The sequence below is a fragment of the Rhododendron vialii genome, chromosome 3a, assembly GCF_030253575.1.
Source record: "Rhododendron vialii isolate Sample 1 chromosome 3a, ASM3025357v1".
Classification (NCBI taxonomy): Eukaryota; Viridiplantae; Streptophyta; class Magnoliopsida; order Ericales; family Ericaceae; genus Rhododendron; species Rhododendron vialii.
In genome coordinates, this window is record NC_080559.1 from 15,977,513 (window position 1) to 16,001,614 (window position 24,102).

Genomic DNA, 24,102 nt, shown 5'->3' on the forward strand with positions numbered 1-24,102 from the left:
CCCATTTAAGATTAAACTTAACACTATAACTTATCATCCGTAGAACCCGACCTATAGTAATAGAACTCATCCCTCTCCTTAAGTACTCTAGGCACATGTAAGGATAAAATTTTCGGAATGATCTCCTTAGGAAATACAGTAACACCTCAATTAGGGGCTTCCTCCACTCAAAACAATCCCCCGTTCCGAAACGTAAAATAAGTACTTATTTTTTAAGAAGGCAATTTCAAGCTTAAAAATAATGTGTTTACGCAAATAATTTTCCTACCATTATGGATCTTGTTTAATAGATCTCATCAAGATCTTTAATACAGTTCAAAAAAATAAAATTTATTTTTTATTTACATTATTTTTGAGTTTGAAAATGTGAAATAAACTACTTATTTTTTAAAAAAATTTCTGGAACGGAGCTTGCTAGCTAGCTCTTTGACTTTAAAATTATTAATAAGACCCAAGTGCCCCCTTCCCCAAAACGGATTACTACATCCCGGAATCAATTGATGACCAACTGACCCGACTGCCAGTAGTATGTTGAGTGTAGACGTTTCGTGAACTTTGTGCCCGGGCATTGTTCGAGTCTTTACGCTCCATTTCTGTAAATTTCTTTTTCTTTTTCGTTTTGTGTATATTGTTCGGTTTTTTTTTTTTAAATTTGTTAGATTCGATTGATATTTTTTGGATTAATCATCCATATCGGAAAAAGGAGTCTGAAAAATATAAAATTATGACCAAAGCAAAAAAAGTTCACTAGAGATGCAAACAAGTATGAAATAACTGTTTTATTTGTTTAAAATGCCGTCTTATTTAAATTTTGTTAACATCAATCCATATTTTTATACTTTTCCGATTCGTCGCTTTGAGATAACGATTAACAAAAAAATTATGACAAAACTAAACAAAAAGTTACGAAAAATAAAAAATACTGAAATAAGTTCCAGACTTATAAATTTACAAGAATGCAAACAAAGTTGGGATCACTTGAGGTGCACGTAAATTGACCCAGACACTTAAAAAGCTAATAGTGTCATTGGACTTCGTTCGCCAAATGGGTATTTATTTTCAAAAGTTTCTTAAAAACAGCTTGAGGCTTTTTTTTGTTTTGTCCCTATTCAAAATTTTCACATTTTTTAGTTTTGCTTCAAATTTTTTTATGGGCTAAAAGTGCTAAATTTTAGATATTTTCAAAAACAAGAAGGTAAAAGTCATAAGTTTTTACTTTTTCGAATTCTTTCGTCGAGACAAACCAATAATTCACAAAAATTTGATGCGGAGGTAAGTGGGGGGTCCACCCTCGATTCCGCAAAACAATTTTTCTTTATACCAACAGAAGTCAATTTGGTACTTATCGATACTTAAACAACTTATTTTGTACACAACTAATGAAAAAATAGCAATTGAAATAAAGTAATAAACGGTGTGGATCATATCAATAACCTATCTATAATGTTCATTTAAAGACCACGAGATAGTTGAATCAAAAACCCTTTTTTTTTTTCCAACAAAAAAATTCAATTCAAGACAAACCTGATTTTACAGTACACTTTTCCTTCGTATTTTTACGAATAACATGCAACAATTATTAGTGGACTTTCATCGAAAAGTGTCATCCCCTAGCCAAATCTTGGCTCCGCCCATTGGGGGCTCCACCCTTTGCCAAGGGTGGTCACTTGCGCACCCATTTTTTTTTTTTTTTAATCCTAGAATACTTGTAATATTTTAGTTTTATTTTAATTTAGCTCTTCTCTTGAACACCTTATCCAAAAATATTTGAACACGCAATCCAAAAATCACTCGCAAATTCTATCCAATGTATAACCCAAGTAATAGATAAACTTTTATGTATATATAGTTGTGATTTTTAGAGACAATTGAAATTTCTGAACACCTTTCTCTAAATTTTTGGAGCCGCGACTGGCTCAGGGCTATGCCGACAACGCTAACATTTAACTGCAAACAGGATATCTTAGAATCTCTCTCTTTTTTTGACCGGAAAAATCTCTCTCTTCACTTTGTGCTAATATGCCAATCTGACTATTGATTGAGAGAGAGAGAGAGAGAGAGAGAGAGAGAAAGAGAGAGAGTTGGAAGTAATGTTAGCGTAGGTTAGACAATTTTTGCTTTTTGGATCATTAGGTTGGACACTTTGACAAGAAAACAATTTAACAGAAAAAGTACATTATTTTTGGTCTCGCATACATGGTCGTTCACGTGTAGTTAAATTCTTGACTCCGTGCCTGCGGCGGACAAGAACAAGAAGTATACAAAGCGTCTATCTGAGAACTCTAGTTTTGTTGAGATGCGGGGTAACATTCATCTATCTAGTACTAGCATCCTATCCGTTTGATGCACAAGGACGGGAAAATAATATCTGTGAGAACTTTTTTCTTGCTGTCCTTGTACATCAGTGGATCGGCTTGTATGACTCTTAGAATTTACTCACTTTTCTCGAAAAAAAACTAAGAAAATTCAAAGAAATGAATAAAAAAGATAGGTTTCAAAGAGTATTTGCTATGAACTTTTGTAAAAAGTATAGAATAATAATGAATAAAAAGATGAAAAATGAGAAAAATTCATGTAGGAGAGAGAGTTAAGGAGAGAGTTTCGTTATATTTTAGGTAACTACATTCTTATAGTATATAGTACATAAGTATAGATGTTTTGGCTTCAAATTACCTCATTAATTATTAGAGAGAATGAAAATGATTTTTTGCACTCCAATTTTTTGTAAATTCACTTCAAAATTTAGTTTTTAGTACTTGTATGGTGTGTAATTTTAAGTACTCAAGGACAAACTTTAGAATGCATTTATAAAAAAGTAAAGTGCAAAAATCATTAGAGAGAAATGGCCACATTAAAATTTACTAAAGTTTGTTTAATGATTAACTTTTGAAGCATTATCCATTAACACGATTTTATAGTGGTTAGAATCAGAGCACCCCCTTATGCATCTTTCCCTCATTTTTCCTAACCCTTTTTCTTTTGTGTGTCTTTTTCTAAAACTCCGTATGTGGTTTAAGGGACCAACTAATTTTAAATTAATCCAAACGTCCACTAGGTGGGTCTCAATTTAAATTGAAACAAATTCCCGTATGAACCAAGTCCATATAGCACGCAAATAAGAGTCGAACTCTCAACTTCTCGTATGAGCTTGAACTAAGTTCAGGAGTTCAATTCCTCTGAGATGATAATTTTAGTATTCTACTATAATTCTAGCTTTTGCCGAGAAAAAATAAAAAAGTATCATCAACTAGAAATAGGTTTACAATTACTACAAGCTCAAACCAAAATCTTATTAAGGGGAGAAATAATGTCAGCAAATACAAGGAGAATAACACCCATATATAGGTGAAGAAATTTAAACTCTTGACCTCCGTGTGAGATGCCGAAGTCTTGGCTAATTGAGTTAACCCTATTTGATTTTTGTGATAACTTAATGGTATAATCATCCCTGACTTTTGAAAGAGAAAGTACAACGGCAAGATTTTCAATCGGCAAACTTTGAAAGGAATAAGGAATCAAATACAGTGGAAACCATCCACTTGGATGGCCCCACATCCCAGAAACGTTATTTTTAAGCAAAAAAACATACAGTAATATAATCCCTCGACCGAAGGCAGTTAAGTTTCTCTCCTAACCGACCAATAAACTGAAGTTCCTTCCTAATCCTAAATTACTAGTACTAGATATATAATTGCATGTGTGTAAACCAGAATCTGATTTACTAACAATTAATCAATCATGATCGACAATAGACAATGATACCAGTGTACGTAATCTTTTTCTATTCTTAATTCATTTCTTCTTTTTTTCAATCGATAGGAGAGATTTTTTTACATCAAATATGAAATATGTAATACAAACCCGGAACACTACATGAATTGTAAGAGTCCACGTCTCCACAAGACAACCAAGCCCAACAACTCAATCAATACGAGAAATAAACCCATTATATGGTAAAAACCAAAAAAAGAAAGGAAAAACCATCTAAGGGAAGAACATCCACATGCAGGTGAGGAGACTCGAAATCCTGACAGCTTAGTGAGATACAAGAGTCCTAGCCAACTAAACTAGCCTCAGTTGGTTCTATTATTTATTCAACAACTCTTTTTTCTTGGAAACAAAGTAACGTAATTTATCTTGATTACAACTTAATACAAACTATAAGGTTCGTATGTCTAAAACGGTAAAAACAACTAAAACAATTAAGAAACACACCCAAAAAAAAAAAAAAAAAACCCAAAAGATTAACTCGATCAAGTTGCAAGGAGGGCCGATAATTTAACATCTAACAACCACAAATATCGATCTAACTTGACTCTCAGAGTTCTGGTAAGAGCAAAAAATTTTGAGCCATCCTTCTCACAAGTGAAAACTTATGCAAAATAACTTTGGAAGAGCATTCGAATTTATGGTGCAGCTTGCAACCATATATGCAACTAAGGTTGCGGTCAATGGATGAATCTATGATGATGTAAGGAGAGAGACAAATAAATTGGCATGGACAAATGAACAGAAAAAAATCGCACCAAATATTACCGTATTGCCCTTTCACATGACGTATAATTGCATTAGTTTGAATATTAACCATTTAAAAATTATATATTGTTTTTGATTACTTGCCTATCAAACCGACTACGAATTAATATGAAAATATCCAGAAAGCAAAGTTAAAGCTTATTAAACCAATGCATTCAAGAAGCAAGTTGTATATTAATCAAAGAAATAAAAATAGAAAAGGGTTTTTTTTTTTAACATGACCCCTACACAAAAATATCAATATTTGAATCATATTAATGATGGTTGCATTTAATTGTAAAGGAAGCTATGATGTATTGGGTTAAGAACATTTTGTGCTCGCTAGATAGAGTTGATTTGATACATCCATAGTTTGTCACGCAACAAGACTTATCTAAACGTATAAGAGAGGGTTAATGAATGTTATTTTTTTGAAGTTATAGAACTAGAATTTAAACTCAACCTTTAAATAATATGGACCAACGAAGAAATAGGCATAGGATGAAGGGTTCAAGAGGAACCAATGATTGTCAAAATGTCCCATGTGTTGAAAATAAGAGACCTTAAAAAGTAAGAATTTTGGGACTTGGAGACCTAAAAAATTAGAGAGGTCGCTTATCTCAGCAATCGACGGCTTGGATCTTAATTTAAACAACGGACAATCCAGATTTTAACGCATTTGAATTAAATTCAAGTTGTTGATGATGTCAAGATGAGTGACTAGATGGGCTGCTTAGCACCGCTGGCAAGCATGCTTGGCAGCTTCTCCTATTCCGGAATTTTGTCTTCTATTTTTAGGTTAATAAAACAGAAAAGGGCAATTTAGTAGTTTTACACTAGGGAGCTGCCTTTTCAACCTCCCTCTGTCTCATACATATACAAAAGTGGTGATTTGTCAGAGGTGGGGAACCTGAAAAAGGGTAGTAAAAAAACAAAACAAGAACATTGCAAGAAAATATTGATTGATTCTCTGACTCCCTTAGGTGGGATCAGAGGATCATCTTCTTCTTCCCTCCCCAATAAAGTTTCCTTGTACACAGAGATATATATATATATCACTATATACGAATATATATTATATACAATCATATTTGGAATGGTAACCTCTGGGCCCTTGAAGCCTTGTGCAAATTGAAAAACTTATTCAATGGATTGGAATATGTTATTTTGATATATATATATATATATATAAGCACATTTGGGGAATAAAAAAGGTGGGTCTGATTGATTTCTTGAAATGGGTATGCCACAAGTTGATGGGAAAATGGAGGGGTGGCTTTACCTCATTCGGTTCAACCGATTTGGGTTGCAATATTCACGTAAAAGGTATTTCATTCTCGAGGATAACTGCCTCAAAAGCTTCAAATCCAAACCCAATTCGGATATGGAGGTAAATAAAATTTTCTCATTTGTTTCTCTTTCTTCTTTGGAGTTTCTTTCCAATTATACATGTGTATATATGCATATATATATATATACACACACACACACACACACACACACATATAAGTATTATGCATGTGCGTCTGTCTCTCATTGTTCTATTTATTCCTAATTGTTTTCGTATGATTGAGTTTTATGTTGTTGTTGTTGTTGGATTGCTTGTTTAAGATTTTTGTGATAACAATCATTGGGTTGCAATTGGTTTATTTATGATTAGCTCTTCCTTCTTTTTACCCTCTTTATTTGTTTTTGGTTTGAAATTTTATGGCTTAATTGGTTCTGTGTGCTGACATTGTGGGCTAATTTATTGTTGACGGAGTTCTTGATCGCTTTTCAATTTATTTTATAAGAGATATAAATTTATTGAAAAGGCATCAAGGGCAAAAGTCGACAATACCTACAGAGACCGAACAATCAATACAGCCAATACACCTCGCCGGAAATAATTTCTTCTTCTTTTCTTTTTTTTCCTCAATTTGATTGTTAGATAAATGCTTTTCCCTTTCTGGAGCTATGGTTTGAGGTATTTTGGTCAAGTTTCACTCGCTCATTTTAAACATGTTGCAAATCGTTGATTGTTATCTGCGGCACACTTTTGTTTAGTTCTTGACCAACTTACTATATTGAAAGTCCACTAATTTAATTGTCCGAACACATTTTGAGTGTAAACAGTGCTAGGGTATCCCCTGCATGCAATAATGAAAGAACGAATCTCTGGTATTTAAGGTTGGGGTTTAAACTCTTGGACTTACTAAATCTCATAGGTTCGGTGGTTTCTATAAAATGAGAAAGAACAACTGATTGTGCAACTTGGAGCTCTCTATTCTTTTCACTTGAAAGCAACACATATTTCGTGATTTAGTGATTTGGTCTCTTATTACGTTGACTATGTAAGTGAGTGGAGAGTTTTGGGAATTGACAAAATGGTGTGGAAGATGTGAGGAAAGCAAAGGGAGAAAAAGTTATGTAGTCGGTGGTTTTTGTAATTAGGCTTATAAGAGTAAGACCGTGTACGTCTCAAAACGAGGAATCACAAAATGGATTGTTTCTTTCTTCTAATCGTGTATTTCAGAAATACAACAATGAGCTATTTTGTGTAAGTTTTGGTGCTCTATATTTCCAGGTGACCCAAGGCTGTCTGTACTATGTTCAGGACAATCAAGGTGTCAAATCTTATGATTTGTATTTTTGCACTAGGATACATTTTTGGATCAAAGCAAATGGATCTGCCCAATACTGTACTTTGAGGAGACACTTTTGGAAATCAATTCTTTATTATCTCATCGTGAGCTTGTTGAACCATTGCTTCTCTAACAGACCAGTAGGGTTTCCAAAAATGTGCGTTGGGATGGAAAGAGTAGAAACTGGGAAGTTTATGTTGCTGTTAAGTTAACTATTCACATCCAACAGATTTAGAGCACCATGTCACAAATATCAACATATACTACAAAGGTCCTTGGGAGGCCAAAAAGGCATCATGTTTAGAATAACCAAATTAAACTGATTGAAACTTGAATTGCAATCTCCCTCTTTAAGTTGTGCTTGAGCATTCAATTCTGTGAATATGGTTCTCTGTTAGTGGAAACTCGCTTAACAGTCTAAGAATAGCTATTTACGTGAATTCACCAAGTCTGAAGCTGGCCTTCGTGCCAATCCAGGTTGCTTTATGGATTATACTGGTTCCTTTTCATAAAACTATTCGCAGGAAAAATACACCAACCTATGCATTCAATCCATGGTTTGGGATATAATATATGACAATATATTTGCTTAGCCTTAAGGACACTGAAATAGCCTGATATCTTGAATGAAGCTCAATAAGGACTTCCGTGCATTTGAAAATGGAAATCATGTCCCGGAATGGTGTTGCATCATAAATGTCAATTTACTTGCATCATATGATTTATAAGACTTCTGTAATTTGATTAACTCGATAACTCCATTGATCATTACCATAGTTCAGTGATCGGCTAAGTGGACTTTCTTCTTCTTCTTAAATATAAGGAGCCGGTAAGAAGTGCAATCATTGACTCCTGCATTCGGGTTACAGACAATGGGAGAGAGAGCTTTCACAGAAAAGTAAGCAGCTTAAGTACACGTATCTATTGTTATCCAGACATATATTGGGAAATGAAAATACACTCTTTGGAGGTTCCGAGAGTGATACTGCTTCCTATATTAGTTTATAATAATGACAGTGTTTGCAATTGCAGGTGTTCTTCATCTTCAGCCTCTATAACACTTCTAATCATAATGATCAGCTCAAGGTGTGGGAATTCTCTTGTCAAGCCTTCCTTTTAACGTCATAATCATTTCGTAGTAACCCCTGAAGTTTCAAACTTTGTATAGTTTGGAGCAAGTAGTCCGGAAGAAGCAGCTAGATGGATTCGTTCGTTACAGGATGCTGCAATAAACCCAGCAAAGAATTTGGCGGCTTGCTCTAAGAGAAAATGGCAACCTTTTAGGTATGTAGACTTGAGCAACCATAGTGTCTAAATAAGTGTTCTGATCTGTTCTCTTTCTGAGTTTTCTTCTTTGTGCAGTTCTTAATCTTGTAAAAGTAACTTAGAAGTAATTTGAAATAAAATGCCAACTTGCCCTTATGGCGTAGATATGATATCCTCTTACCGAAATAAACACAACATGACTGCTTAGAGATTGACCTCTGCATGCATCGAAGATTTTTTTTTTGTAGTTTTTGGAGGTGCTATTGATTCAGTTCAGTGGAACTGTGGAAACAGTAGGTACCATAGTTCAGTAGTGAAAATCTTGGAATTTGAAGCATCGTGCTAATCAACTGTACAATGTTTCAATTTCCACATGTAAACCTACAATTTCAAGTGTTCCTGATATTTTTTCCAGAAGCTCAATCCTTATTTAACATCTGCAGCTTCTGGTTATAGTTTTATACCCAACAGAGTCTGATCCATTATCATATCTAATATGGTTGAAGGAACAGATCAGAATACCACTAGAATAACCATTCTACTAAGCTGTATTTTTTTGTTTCTACAGAATGAGTATGTCAAAAAGGGCAGCCCATAAGAAATCGATAGAATGGACTTCTGCCTCGTGCAAGCATATGTATGCAATGACATCTGATGTAATTGCACCTTCTCCGTGGAAAATTTTTGGCTGTCAAAATGGTGAGTGTTAGGTTCCCTATTTGCTTTTCTAGTAACTAATTACACAGGTATTCATATATTTTTCTGCTCTGCAGGATTACGGCTATTCAAAGAAGCAAACAATAGAGATTCTGGTGGAAGGGTAGGTTTCTGTTTTCTTTTTTTGGGAGACAGTGATTATCGATTTGGCCTATTTTTGTTGCTGAAACAAATGTGATGCCTAGAATTGGGAAGATCATCCAGCAATAATGGCAGTTGGCGTGGTTGATGGAACGTCAGAGTCTGTTTTCCGCACTCTTATGTCTCTTGGTCCATCAAGATCAGAGTAAGATTTCTGGAGCCTTCCCCTAATATATTCATCTTTTTTAGATTCTAATACTCCAGAATGTAATCCAACAGTTGCTGGGTCACTCTTACAGTGATGGTAATTTTAGTGGTGGGTTCTAAGATTGCCGTTTTAGCTCCCTCGTATAAGAGTAGAGTACTCATCCCTTTGGAGCAGAAGCTTCTCAATGAGGGAAAGCATGAAGTTACTGTTGGAACTTGGAAGTGCTGGGCTTGGATAAAGAACAAGTCGAATTTAGATCCCAAGTTAATATGACTCATTTCAAGGAGTTGCTTGGACATGTTAATCTTGATGGTGTGCAACCGCAGAAGTAACCAGAATTGGGGTTTGAATTTGATTTGCAGGCTTTGAATGTGGCTGCAATGATGCCGTCCAGTACGCATATATACTTCCATAAGCCTATCACCTCTATAGATCCCTTCCACCCCCCCCCCCCCCCCCCCCAAGGAAAAAAAACCTACGTAGATCCCAATCTAGCCAATAGTTAAGACATGCGAGGTTGTTCATACATATGGTTTTTTGTTTCCAAAAAGAGAACCACAGACTGTAACGACCCGCTCTAGAAGGATTAACATAATCAGTCTTAATGAAAGCTTAATATCAACCTTAATGAAATTCATTCCATAAACGCGAGACAATATCAACTAAGTATATTACAACCGTCTTCCAAAATAAAATTTACAAGAGAACTTTACAAGATGAGTTGCTTCCACATAAGGTACGACAACTCTCCAAAAATTGATATCACAAAATGAACTATGCCAAAAGGACACCAAGTCGACCCTCATCCTCTCTCCTACAGCCTGTCAGACCAGTAGTGGACCAAAACTCTACTTCAGTTACCTGAAAGGATTGTGAGTGTTACTATTTCATTCAAGCGAAAAGCATAAAACAATTTACACGAGCAAATATGGATCGAGTAATGCTTCTAATCATATTTAGCAAGAAACATACTATTTTTCACAAACCATTAAATAAGCAACAATATTTCAAAAAACCATAGGGTTGCTTCCCTCGCAACCAGGAGTTATGACGGTACCGTGACCCTGTGAACAAGGTACTTCCAACAATTTATACTCTGTTTGTGTACAGCAAACAGACAATTTATACCCTTCTTGTGTACATCAAGAAGAAAACATTTCCAACCAACAATACAACTATGGCATGCTCTTGAAATAAATCATGTTTCAAGCAACTTGATCCATATCACTACCGTCAAAATTTCCAACATTTGCAGAAAAATGATAAGTTTATTTTTAGCTAGCCACTTTAATGAAATAGCACACTCACCTTAGAGATTCAATAAACAAAAGCGAAACGCCTCCTTCTCAACCTTGAGGTGGAGACTCGTCCCCCGATCCTAAAATATGAATGACACTACACTTAGTATATTTCATACTCCAACTCATGTTAAAATGCAAGTAAAATGCATCAATAAGTCTAGCATATGATCTTCTTTTTAATCTCCATCCCTAGTATGATACTGCATGAGACCAATGCAATAAAAATGATGGGTGATGTGTTTAATGCCCAAAGATGATTCAATAAAATTTGATACAAGAATTCTCAAGAATAAGGCTTAGACCACGACCAACATGTACTGTTCTGACCATATCCAGTACATAATCGTGAATTCTAAGAATTTCACTTACACCGTTGAAAAGTAAACTTCTTCCTCTTCGAATCGACAGGCCATTCATAAAAAACGGAGTTCGGGTAACCTTACTACGGCCGACTATAACTTAACAAAATACCAAAACTGGTGCAGAGACAGATTTTGGGTCAACTTTAACAGCAAATCTGTTATTGCTCAGGCATAACCAAAGCACATGGGTTGCATCGTTGGAAAGCTCTACGAGTCTAGTTTTCAGCAAAACAAGCGAAATGTGATTTCGAGTCTCGAGCTAGGAGATATGACTGTTTTCCCAACTTGTGTCAGTGCAGTCAGCAATACGAGTTTCACAGCAGCAGTTCGGTGCGCGATTTTTAAATTTTTCCCCTCTTTGAAATAAATTCTGAAAATTTTACCCAATAAACTAGACATGCATATCCATCTCCAGTAAATATTTCAGAAAATTACAAGGTCGGCAAGTCAGTAAGAAAAATTCGCTAAGAACAGGACAGATTCAGTCAAGTTCAAGCTTTAATTGACAGAATTGAGACATGTCCCAAAGATGGACGAATTTGCTAGGTTAAAATCCATTCTCTCATGAACCAATTAGGATTTAAACTACAAGAATATCCAGGTATAAACATGTTTGATCAAAACCCAAAACATAGATTAGGTATAAAATAGGGTTTTCCTTCAATTAGATTTTCCCCAATTCCTCTTCCTCCTCTTCATCTTCTTCTTCTTCTTCTTCTTCTTCTTCTTCTTCTTCTTCTTCTCTCTCTCTCTCTCTCTCTCTCTCTCTCTCTCTCTCTCTCTCTCTCTCTCTCCCTAAGTGATACAAAAGAAACGGTGGAGGGGTGTGGAATGGTGTAGAATACGGTAGAAGCTAGATTTATTAGGGAAGAATTATCCCATGAGGTTGGGTGTATAGGTTTAAATGTGTCATAACTCATCTCCACCCTTCATTCTCCCTACCAAGACCAAACCCTTTTAATTAACTTAATTAAACCCTCAAACTTAATCATGTATCGCTAAACAATTTATGAATGATATGTGAACGATAACCCAACACGTGTAACAATTAGCATGACCTATGCAACATAAAATTAAATGTCATATGCGATGCACGTGCATGCTCGGAACGGGTGTTACACGATGGTGTATGAGGAAGAACTATTTTGTTTAAAGCATTTCATGCCCCTCTCACAATCTAGAAGCAAATATTTCAACCTACTTGCTTGTTTCGTCTTTGGAGAGTTTTCAACTTGTATTCATATCCTTTCTGAATGGAGAGCAACACCCAATGTTAGAGAAAAGAATTAGCAGTTCTGTTCACTAAACAAGAGGTTGGATTTTTTACACTAGGTGGCATTTCCAACCCCCAACTGATATACATGAAAAAGTCCGTCGAAAATAAGTACTTTGTTTAAAGCACTTCATACTCTTCTCACACTGGGGAACCAAACATTCCACCGTAGTTGTTTGTTTCGTCTATGGAGAATTCCCAACTTTGGAACACCCTTTCTTGATTTGGAGCGTTTTGGGGACCTTCATTTAGCTGCCCGCCCCCAAATTTGATTTCTTCAAAGCATAAACCCATCAAGATAGGCTTCTTGCATGATAATGGACTATTATTATTCCAAAGGTTGAACTACTATGGTTTTTTTTGCAGATGGGACTTCTGTTTCCACAGAGCTAGCGTGGTCGAGCACCTTGATGGCCACACAGAGATTATTCACATGCAGTTAAACAATGAATGGCTGCCATGGTCAGATTTTAAGCTCTTTATTTGCGCCACTTAAGTTATGTCCCATTATTTTATGGAGTATGTTTTGCAGGTTGATGAAAAGAAGAGATTTACTCTTGCGACGTTATTGGAGAAGGGAAGATGACGGCACATATGGTATTAATGTTTCAAGCTTATTCACAAATTGGCAACCATTATAAGGAGGGGCTAACTTTGTTCTACTGATTCTGTTGCAGTAATTCTTTACCATTCCGTGTTTCATAGAAAGTGCCCGCCACAAAATGGCTATGTCCGAGCCAACCTTAAAAGTAACGTATGCTTTAAGTTTGAGAATTTGAAATGCCTCTCTGCACCTATTTATGATGCCAATTGCTTGCATTTGATACTGTTGCTTAAATTTGAGAAGATTGACTTGCTTGAGAACAAATCTTCTATTTTGATGTTCCTTTTCTACATATCACAATGTAGGTTTTAAGTTCTCATTTTCTTCGTCATTATAGAATGTTGCAAATTGAAGGAATTGAATACAAGGTGTGTTTGGACTACAAGATACACGTTAAACCTCACTAAGGAGTATGCAAAGAATCATCTTAATAACGGCAAAAGAAACTAAAAACAAAAAATGTGGCAGAAATACAGTGAGGTATGGACAATATCCATTGGATAGTTGGAGGTAAATGCATTGCATCAAAGACTCAGAGGAAAATCCTTGATCTAGCATATATCTCATAAAAACGAATGGTACACGGAGTTATTAAGATTTCACAGGTCAAGTGGGAGTTTTCCTAATGGTTAACACTTCAAACTTGCAGCATAAACTTTGCTTTTTGCATCAACATACAACACATTGTTGCTCTTTGGAAGCTCTATAAACGTTTGTTTATTTGGTAAAATAAATTTTATTAACCAAAATCCAAACAGCAGCACAGGGGCATACCCCAGAAACAGCACAACCAGCTCAAAGAGCAACATCTAAAAACAGATCACTACACTCCCAAGCACACTGCTACCTAGAAATCCAGACAATCAACCAATCATAATGCAGAAAACAAACAACTAACACACAACATTCACATCCTTTAGACTAACTGGGATAAGCTAAGCGGAGCAAAGAGTCAACTTCATATCAGTCCTCTTGATTCTTCTCCAAGAACTAGCACGGAACTTTATATCAGTCAACATTGTTGCTTCCAATAGCTGCACACTTATGCCATAATGCTGAAAGATCCTCCTATTCTGTCCCCCACCAACCCACACGCACACACATGGTATATCAAAGCAGCCAAAGAAAGCTTAGCCACCAAGCATGGGAATTGAGAACCAGAACCTTGCTGCACCATCAAAATTCCATGATGTGACCAAGTCATTGAAAGAGCAAAGAAATCTACCCTTACTTTGGATAGACTGCCAAAGTTGAGAAGAATAAGGACATTGAAAGAACAAGTGCTGCACAAAAAACTCACTTAGCATACAAAACATCAGTGTAGGGATAAGATTAACCACCCCAGTGCTGCACAAAAAACACACTGAACATACAAAACATTAGTGTAGAGCATATGTTAGGTGAGATAGATTGCGATCAAAGGCCAAAATAGTATTTAGATGCTTTGTTGTTTTGAAAAGGTGTTGAATCCTCGGCGATAAGCATGATTTACAAAAGTTCAAATGGCTGATTGACTGCTTTCTACCAGTTGATGATTCGGTCTCAAGAGTTAGATTAGTTATCATCTCTAAAAACTTGACTGTCCTATCTGTACCTAGAACACTAATGCTCTTATACTTTCCTAAACAAATCTTTGACATGTTACATATTTTTTTGTTTGATAGACCGTTGCTTATTTTAATTTTATCATTGTTTATTCTTTTTTATATAATGCAGGTGGAGGATTTGTCATACGTCCTGTAAACCAAGGGAAAGAGTCAGTGGTCAAACACATGCTTTCTATCGATTGGAAGTTCTGGAGATCCTATATAAGAAAAGCTTCTGCGAGATCCGTAACTATCCGTATGCTAGAGAGAGTTTCCGGTATTGTACCCAATTGAAAATATGATTGGCAGAAAAAATCTCAATTTAACACTTTTTGCGATTGGGATATGTTGTGTAAGGAGGCCACCTTTGTGTTTCTATATTTTGCAGCATTAAGGGAGCTGTTTACAGCAAAAGCAGGAAATTACTACTCTTATGAATTCTCATATGGGGAAATGACTAAAGATAGTGGATTGACTCAGAGTGAAAATGAGAGTGTCAAACCAGAAGTTAAAAGGCCTGAAGAGATAATAGATACAGAAGAGGGTAAAATGGAAGTTGAGCTAGAGAATAATGTCCTTTCTGGGACTTCAAGTCTGCGGGGACTGAATGACGCGGCTGATGAGTTCTTTGATGTTCCTGAGCCATCGGATGATGACCACGAGCATGAATGGCTGCCCGATTTGAGTCCGAAATTGCACTATCCAGTACTTACTACTCACCAAACTTGTCTCATACATGTGCATGTAGCATAACCTAACTTTACAAACTTGGGATTGGCTTTTATCAGTTCTTGATTCCAATTGTTCCCTAATTTATGAGTCGAATCTTGCTGCAGAGTCAATGGAGCCCACATGTAGATATAAACAAGAATCAAGCATCTATTAATTTCTTTTCACTATAGCTCTCTCAGGTCTCATCGTTCTCTTCATTTGATTTGGAGCCAAAAGGACCTCAATGAGATGTAAAGAATCTATCGTGTTTCACATATATTTTAAGGGGAACCCGTCAGCCCATAGTGTGTTACATTTTGAATCTATATTTTCTTTCCTCTCTTTGGAAAGGGTTCACTTTTTGGGTTCATGTGCTGTCCCTTTAATTATTTATAGTTTTGTTGACTATAGCTGCAAATATATGTAACGCAGTACCTTCCTGACTCCATATGAACACCTTGTTAGGGGTTTTGATGTGACATTGAAAATTGATGTGGTTCATTATGTTTTCACAGGAATTTGAAAGAACCCTTTTTGTCTTTCGAAAATCTGTCTTTGGTTCTTTTATATTTTTTCTTCAATACTTGCTTAAAATAGTTGTCAACTTCAGATTATACTGCTGACTTTCTGTAATCATTTGATGGTTTTTTGGTGGTGTTTCTGCTTAATGTGACCTACTAATTTATTCAACTTCCAAAGTGAACTGAAGTAATTGAACCCTTGACCACATAACTTTTGAATTACTGCTTGCTATTGTCTTTGAGAATTGTCTATGCTGACACTTTTTATCTCCTATGCTTTTAGGATGCATACCAACCTCGACTATCATCTGCAGCTGGTTTTGTGAAAAAGTTGCATGGTCTTACTGGTGGGTGCTGCTAACGCAACTAAAGCTATCTTAAGTTGATGCCTCAATGTCAATATGGAATTATTTTTGTTGTTGTTTTGTCATTGATGCAGCTCAGAAGAAGGGTTATATGGACTTACATGAAGTGGCTTGGGAAGAAAATGTTTCTTGTAGCTATGGGGCCACTCTTGCAAAAGACCCAGGTTGTAATTTGCCCTGCAGTTGGACAACTGCCGATCCTTCAACATTTCTAATTCGAGGAGAAACTTATTTACAAGACCATCAGAAGGTACTTCTCGAGTTCCATCTGTGTAGTTGGAAAGAATTGAAATTTATAAATCTATAATTAAACACTACAAAGTGAAACATGGAAGGTTGATACCATGTGGCATACATGGTAATTCTAATTTTTGGCTTATGTCTTGTGCTAAATTTCATGACTTACAACGCATTTTGAAAGTGCTACTACTTCATATGGGCATATTTATATGTACCTGAGCTTATTTGTACTGCATTTTGATTCGATTTATCATTTGTATTTCCCTGTCAAAGAAGTTTGGCAGAACTCTGTTGGGAGGAAATGGGAATGAACAGTGGCGGCTCCAGAATTTCTTGTCAGGGCAGTCATTAAGAAAACCTGTCAACAACTCCCATAACTCACCTCAAACTGATTAATCATTTTAACTCTAATTTGAACTCAAAATTCATTTTTTTCATTATTTGAAGATGCAAAAAAAAAAAAAAATTATAGACAAAAGAGGTCATGCTCTTATTTTGAATACGTGGCCTCTTGATCATTTACACAACCCAAATATGTACAAAATCCAGTAGTACTTAACAGTCTCTTTAACCAACACATGGATAAAAAAATATAATAGATCAATAGCCAAGTTGATTACCAATCTAGCAATGACAAGAATGAAGTGGAGAGTACCAACAAAAACGAGGAAACGTGGGGAATACAAGTGGAGGGTGTTCAACATGGAAGCTAGAGAGTGTTCAAAAGTCATGCCATCTGTTAAGAGTATGAAACTTGCAGTACTAGAGTTCTAAGTTCAGGGTATTCAACTGATCAAGCTTCATGTGGTGTTGCCTGTGGGAATGAACAACTTGATACTTATTGCAATCAATCCAAAGAAGGAAAAATACCTTTTCATGAGGTTTCTTTTGAAGCTTCTTCAATTTCTCGAAAGAAGTTGACCCCCCTGACCTCTACATTAGGCAAAGGGGTTAATGGCAATGGAATTGATAATTTTATGTTTTTCTGAGTGTTTCACGTGGTTTCCGAAGTCTCATAGGTGATACTGGTTTCAGCATTTATCATCTTCAAAGTTGACTCGTATGATTGATTTATTGAAACGGCTCCTTCTGGGTTAAGATACTCACGAATGATATACTCATAAATATGCCTTTGATGCTTTTCTATTCTGATTCTGAGATAATCTTTTTCTTTGTCTAGGTTAAGGCAAAAGGCTCCTTGATGCAAATGGTTGCCGCAGATTGGATAAGATCTGACAAACGTGAAGACGATCTTGGCAGCCGTCCTGGTGGCATTGTTCAGGTTTGATCTAAAACTTGTGGCTCTCTTGTCATTATGAATTCATAGAAATCATTCTTATATTACTGAACAAAATTTCTTCTCAAAAAGCCTCTATTGGATATATGCAGAAATATGCAGCACAAGGTGGACCTCAGTTCTTCCTCATTGTTAATATACAGGTGAAATTGTTGTTGTTGCCATCTTTTTCATGTGATTTTGATTAGATCATTCGGAACCAGTATACTTATAGCGTAGAATGTTTCGCGAATCAGGTTCCGGGATCAACTACATATGGGCTGGCACTATATTTCATGACGAAAACTCCTTTGGAAGAAACTCCTACACTAGAGCGCTTTGTAAATGGAGATGATGCCTATAGAAATTCAAGGTTTAAGCTCATACCGTACATTTCTAAGGTCAGTGTAGTATCATTATTGTTTGAGATAAAACAATTGCCCTAGTCACTCTATGAGTCTCATTTTGTTCGTCCAATATGAGACCAATTTTTTCACCTTTTTCTTTTACTTGTCAGTTTGTTGCTTTTATTATTTCTAAATTTTTGGAATCAACGAGTCTTGTGCATTGGTGGTGATTTTTTCCTCGCAGGGATCATGGATAGTAAAGCAAAGTGTGGGGAAGAAAGCTTGCTTGGTGGGACAGGCACTAGAAATAAATTATCATCGGGGAAAGAACTACTTGGAGGTAAAGTACAACTGAAAAAAATGAAGTGAATTACTCTCTCTCTCTCTCTCTCTCTCTCTCTCTCTCTCTCTCTCTCTCTCTCTCTCGTATGTGTTTGTGGTAATTCATCATATGGTTAGCTTACTCTAGTCGGATATGCTAAACTTGGAAACCTACCTGGGATTTTCAGCTTGGGGTCGATGTGGGGTCATCAACTGTGGCAAGGGGCGTAGTCAGTCTTGTTCTCGGATACCTCAACAATCTTGTTATAGAGATGGCATTTTTGATACAGGTAAACGAACTATAACCTTGTTGGCTTGATACACTCTTGATCCATTCAACATAGGGTTCAGAATCTTGTTTTCATGAGATTGTGGGTTCATGTCATGCCTCAGCGGCGATGCCAAATTTTTTGGTAGTGGGATAAAAAACTAGAATGGGTAAAGGGCAATTACAATTTATAGTGATGGCCTCAAAATAGTAAAGCAAGTTTGAAAATGCATAATAGTCCTACAACATTTCAATATGAGGGGCTTAGGTGAGCCATGGTATCAACATACTTTTGCCCCTAGGTCACAATCACCCCTAATACTCGTGTCTGTGCACTTCATGCAGATCAGTCTAATTGTCTCTCCACGTTCGAGACATAGTCAAACGTGAGGGGAAGTGTTAGTTTAATATACAAAGTTGAGTCTATTGCCAAACTGCTTAAATTTTTGAGACGTTTGAATGAAATATGCTTCACAAAGGGAGAATCCAATACTAAGAAATCTGGCAAATGTGAACTTTTTATCTACAAAAAGTGAGTTGTATAGAGAATGTTAGTCTTAGTATACGTTGGGGAAACAACATTTTGAAGTGGATCCTTTCACATATATCTATTGTATTAACCTGAAAATATATTTTCCAGGCCGACACACAAGAAGAGCTCCCAGAACATCTCCTTGGAATGTGTCGTCTTAATCATCTGGACATATCGAAAACGGTTGTCGTAACACCATGATCATGTTGGTTACACCAGATGACGGATTATTAGTTTCCTGTTAAACAGATAAGATTGGCAAGAGCGATGAAGTGATGCTCGTGAAGGCTATTCATGTACAGGTTTTGGTCAAAGTGAAGATGACAGATATGTACAGTGTCAGATGATTCTTTGATTTGGGTGGGGGGAATTCAAATTGTAAAGTTCTCTTTTTCCTTGCTGTGGCTTTTATCTTCAATTTTTATTATTTGAGATTGGTACAATTTTTGTAATGTATGGTACAATTATCATAATGAATTGAAATTATTTAATAAAATAACATTGCTAAATTGGTGAAATTTCGATGTGGTCGCAGATTAGAAGTTTCAACCTCAGATTGACTTTGTAGACCAATTACGGTACTACCCTAAGACTCGGTTTGGGCGACAAGAACTTTTTACGGGGCACTTAAATACTGGTCCTCCACCCTAGTGTAGGTTATGTTTTTGTTCTGTCCACTTTTGGGGGTTATGTTTCCATCCTAAAATTAAAATAATCCCCCAACTACCCTTTTTCCCTTATTCCAGTGATAAATCTATCCATATATTGACAATGAATTTTGGGATGATATCTTAAAGTTGGGGTCCTAAATGTTATTCATGGGATATTCCACGATTCTCTCCATCATCCTCTCCACAATCCGGAAATTTTGCTGCAACTCACGATGGTCAATAGCAGGGAAAAAGCATAAACCATAAGACGATTTTTCCATGGCCCGAGTCCGTATGTGTCTGTAAGTATCGCGAATTCTTCTTTTTATTCCTGTTCATTTGATATCTTGATGAATCAATTGGTGTATGCGAAACTATTTTAGCAAATTTCATATATTTTCTATGATTTGGTTGAGGTTTCAAATGGGATTAGGCATCAGTTGGATTGGGTTATTTTGACTGTGTTAGGGTATATCATTCGTATTTCTTTGCAGATTATTGATTGAGTTAATTTTGGTCTCAGATATATAAATTTTGATGGATTTTCAAAAAATTTCCAATACTTGTTACGAAATCTACCATGACTATGTGATGCAAATATTCTTTACAATGGATTTCATAATTTACCATGACTAAGATAAATTAGTCATACGATCCTAATTAACCATATCTCTATATCAGTTGTGACGTCTCATTCATAAGTATAGATTTCGTAATTTTTTTTTGGAACACGATAGATTTGTAATTTACTATGACTTTATATGATAATTGATTGTAGATCCTATAATTGGTCAACATAGCCCATGAACCTTCCAGTGACAAACAAAATTTATAGAGCCTGGATAAGCGTTTGCAAGGGGAATCATAGAAAGTACTTCCTCCGTCTCTCTTTTAGAGTCCAGTATTTCATTTTGGATTGTCCCTTAATAAGTGTCCATTTTGTAAAGTTAATGGATAAAAGTTGGTGCATTTTCTATTTTGCCCCTAAAAGTGAATTCCATTTTGAAAAGTTAGTGAGTAAAAGTGTAATAATGATGTCTCCATAGAGGGTAAATAGGGAAAGTGAAGGTAAAAGTTGATGTGAAAGATGTAACGATGATGTCTTTTTAATAAGTTGGAGTTACGAAGCAGGATACTTAAAAAGGGACGAAGGAAATATAAAATGATGATTACCTAACGACGATAGATGATGTTGTGATTCCAATGTTGTAATTACAAAAAAAAAAAAAAACATTAGTGTTCTTGATTTATGTACCATGATCATGATGTGATCCAATATCGTTTTTGTTTTACCATAACCCCTATGGAAAATGTATATTGACCAAAATTTATCATTTTCTATTACATACTTCATTTTTACCATAATTCTTGAGGGATGGATCATATTTAACTTTATTACATCGCTAATAAATTTACCATAACTCCTGCTATGCATATGTGTTTTTATCATAATTTCTTCATACATGCAAATTGAATCACAAAAGCATGGGGACCATGATGTTCTGTAAGTTTTGAAAAGATAAAAGATTATCTTATTCTTTCGACTTCTCCCACGATAGCATGTAAGTTTTCATCCCTGTTATTTTAGAACCCAACAAACCTAACCATGGTTTAGACATTGAACCATTTTATTGGGTCCCATTAATATACCACATTTTCTCTATTAAAAAGTCTAGAGCCACAAAAAAAATGCACAAATATATACACAAATATTCACATAAGCAAATAAACTATAGTATTGTGCCCGTTTGATGCACGAGACAAAAAAAATTTACATTATTGGTTTTTTATTCTCATACATCAAACAAGCACAACGCTTTGTAACAGTATAAAAAAATTAAATGGTGGTATTAATAATATTAGTTGCAAGAACTCCTACAATGGTGGCACCGAGAAAATAATGCCAACCTATCTCATAATAAAAAGATCAAACGAACCCAATTTGCCAAAAATGAAAAATGAAAAAGAATTCATAAATTAAGATAATCAAAAAAAGTATGAAATTTCGTTTATAGGCAAAAAAAGGAGAAGGTAGGATCAGGAGTTTCTCGTCACATGAGCACATAAATAGGAACTGATCACACAACGATCTTACACATGCGCAATATCTGGGCGGAAGAAAATTTTATAGGGTGGTTGGACAGTGGATGGAAAAGAAAAAATGAGGAGCAAATAAAGAAAACTTTCGGATATTATTGAATACCCTTCCATTTTTTTTATTTTCCACCCCGAATCCAAGATCCCAAAGAAAGCCTTATTAGGGATGACCTCCAAGGACAAATTTGGGTCATATTGATCATAAGAAGCAAGTGAATTTAAGCAAAAATAAAAAAACTTTCTGAGCATAGCAAATTTGGTGATTACTAAAGCTTACCATAAATTCAGATATGATAAGTGGAATCCCCCTTTTGTTCCAAATTGTTGATTTATTATTTTATTTTGAGATGTTCCAAAATATTTTAGCCCTCTTGAAAATTTACAAATCTAAAATTGGTAAGTTTTCAAAATTCAGTTATGCTACACTTACACACACCTTACACAAACTCACTCACATCAAACATTGAGCCCACATGTGTGGGCCCTATGTTTGATCTTTGTGTGGGGGGTTGATTTCACCATGATTTTTTTGAACCTTCTTCTATAGACTGTGAGAGTGTTGAAGTGATCTTGTGTACCTGCAGAACCGGAGGAGCTGTTCCTCCGGGAAGAAGCTCTGATGAACAAGTCAGTAAGTGGAGGAGGAAGGAGAAGTTTAGTCAGAATATTTGCTAGGAGAAAGAAGTGAGTAATGGTAAATTTTTCTAGACCTCTTTACTTTTGGAGGTGGTCTTATATTTATAGGCAAAGATGTAGATTGCTGCATAGACTGGTTCTGCAACCCACGTGGTGCGCCACGTTCGGATGACGTCACATGTCAGGTGCATTTATTAGGCTCCGCTTCATAGGAGGTTGCAGAGCCGCATTTGTCAGTGTCAGGGAAGTCGCATCATTTCAGAGATGTCACGTCAACCATCAAAGAAGACAGCTAGCATATCACCAGAAGCTTCAATAGAGGCGGTGCCCGATTAGATTTTTTCCCGAATGAACAAAGTCCTTTCCAAACGTTCACCAAGTAATCCGGAGAACGATAAAGTATCCGAACAAATTAAACCCGTTGACGCTCGGATTATTTCGACGTTCGGTGACGCACAGAAGACCCTCGTATCCTTCGAAAAAAGGGACAATATTACACACCAACCCACAGATGAACTGAGACAACTAAACGATGAGCTCAAACAGAATCGACCCCTCTGAACTCCTTGAACCTTCGGATATTTCGGCCCACTACACTTTGGACCCAATGGTTGATGTCAGTGAGTACGTGTGGGCCCTATGTTTGATTGTGTGGACCCTATGATTGATATGAGTGAGTTTGTGTAAGTATGTGTGGTAGTATATTAATTGTCCAAAATTATCCTCATAAATGTCTATGATTATATTGAAGGTGAGTTACAATAAAGGATAATTTTGGAAAATGACATCTTGAGATGTGATGTAATTTTAATAATTATATGTACTCTTGAAAAGTTAAAATTTCAAAGGAGTACACAATTAGGAACAAAGGGAGTAAGAATTAAGTAATATTACACAAATTTGATCGAATATGATTAGTTAAACTTTTTAAGTATAGAAAAAAAGAACTAAGATTTGATTGTTTAGTTAACCCAATATTCAATGGCATTTTAGTCATTTAGTGGCAGAAACTAACGTTGTCCGTGTAAACTATTTTTTTTTTTTTTGTCAATTGATAGAAAAGATAATTTACATCATGTATGAAGTATAAAGTACAAATTTGGGATACTAAATTAATTATGAGAGTCCATGAGACAATCAAGTCCAATAATTCAATCAATATAAGAAATAAGCTCATTATAGAATAGAAATAAAGAAATAGTGAAACAGCAGTAGGTGTTGTAGAGATTCGAACTCCTGTTCTCTTAATCAGATGCAAAAGGCATGACCAATTGTGCTAGTCCCAGTTGATTGTGTCAATGTGAACTTGACGGACTGGAAATCTAGATTACTAGTAATACTAATAGTTTGTAATATAAGGGAGGTCAGTGTAATTTTAAAAATGTCAATTGGAGTTGGTAAAAAAAAAAAAAAAACTGTCGCCTAAACCATTGGCGGTTACAGACTTCAAAACCCACTCGCGTGTATATATATACACACAGCCCTGGCCCCTCCTTTCTTCTTCCCCCCACCCCCCCCCCCCCCCTCTAGAATTCTTTCAGACTTTCGTCAGTTTTCTTCAGAAAAAAGGGTAAGTTCCAAAAACTCGAACCATTTCGATT

The 24,102-nt window shown here is 35.8% G+C and overlaps 1 protein-coding gene across 2 annotated transcripts; it reads left to right on the forward strand.

The window, feature by feature from the left end:
* The first annotated feature begins 5,405 nt into the window (after positions 1-5,405).
* On the forward strand, positions 5,406-19,636 carry LOC131318708 (protein ENHANCED DISEASE RESISTANCE 2-like). 2 transcript variants are annotated; one of them, XM_058348646.1, is made up of 20 exons: positions 5,406-5,905; positions 7,966-8,037; positions 8,172-8,225; positions 8,308-8,423; positions 8,974-9,104; positions 9,179-9,225; positions 9,308-9,408; positions 12,714-12,809; positions 12,880-12,944; positions 13,025-13,096; positions 14,668-14,814; positions 14,926-15,242; positions 16,053-16,116; positions 16,209-16,384; positions 17,555-17,656; positions 17,764-17,814; positions 17,908-18,051; positions 18,242-18,337; positions 18,507-18,608; positions 19,227-19,636. In XM_058348646.1, exons 1-20 carry the CDS (start codon positions 5,753-5,755, stop codon positions 19,317-19,319), a joined length of 2,199 nt encoding a protein of 732 aa, XP_058204629.1. In that variant the 5' UTR covers positions 5,406-5,752; the 3' UTR covers positions 19,320-19,636. The 2 variants fall into 2 exon arrangements, with proteins under 2 accessions (XP_058204629.1, XP_058204628.1); XM_058348645.1 differs by having other exon boundaries at positions 5,407-5,905; positions 7,963-8,037.
* The last annotated feature ends 4,466 nt before the right edge of the window (positions 19,637-24,102 follow it).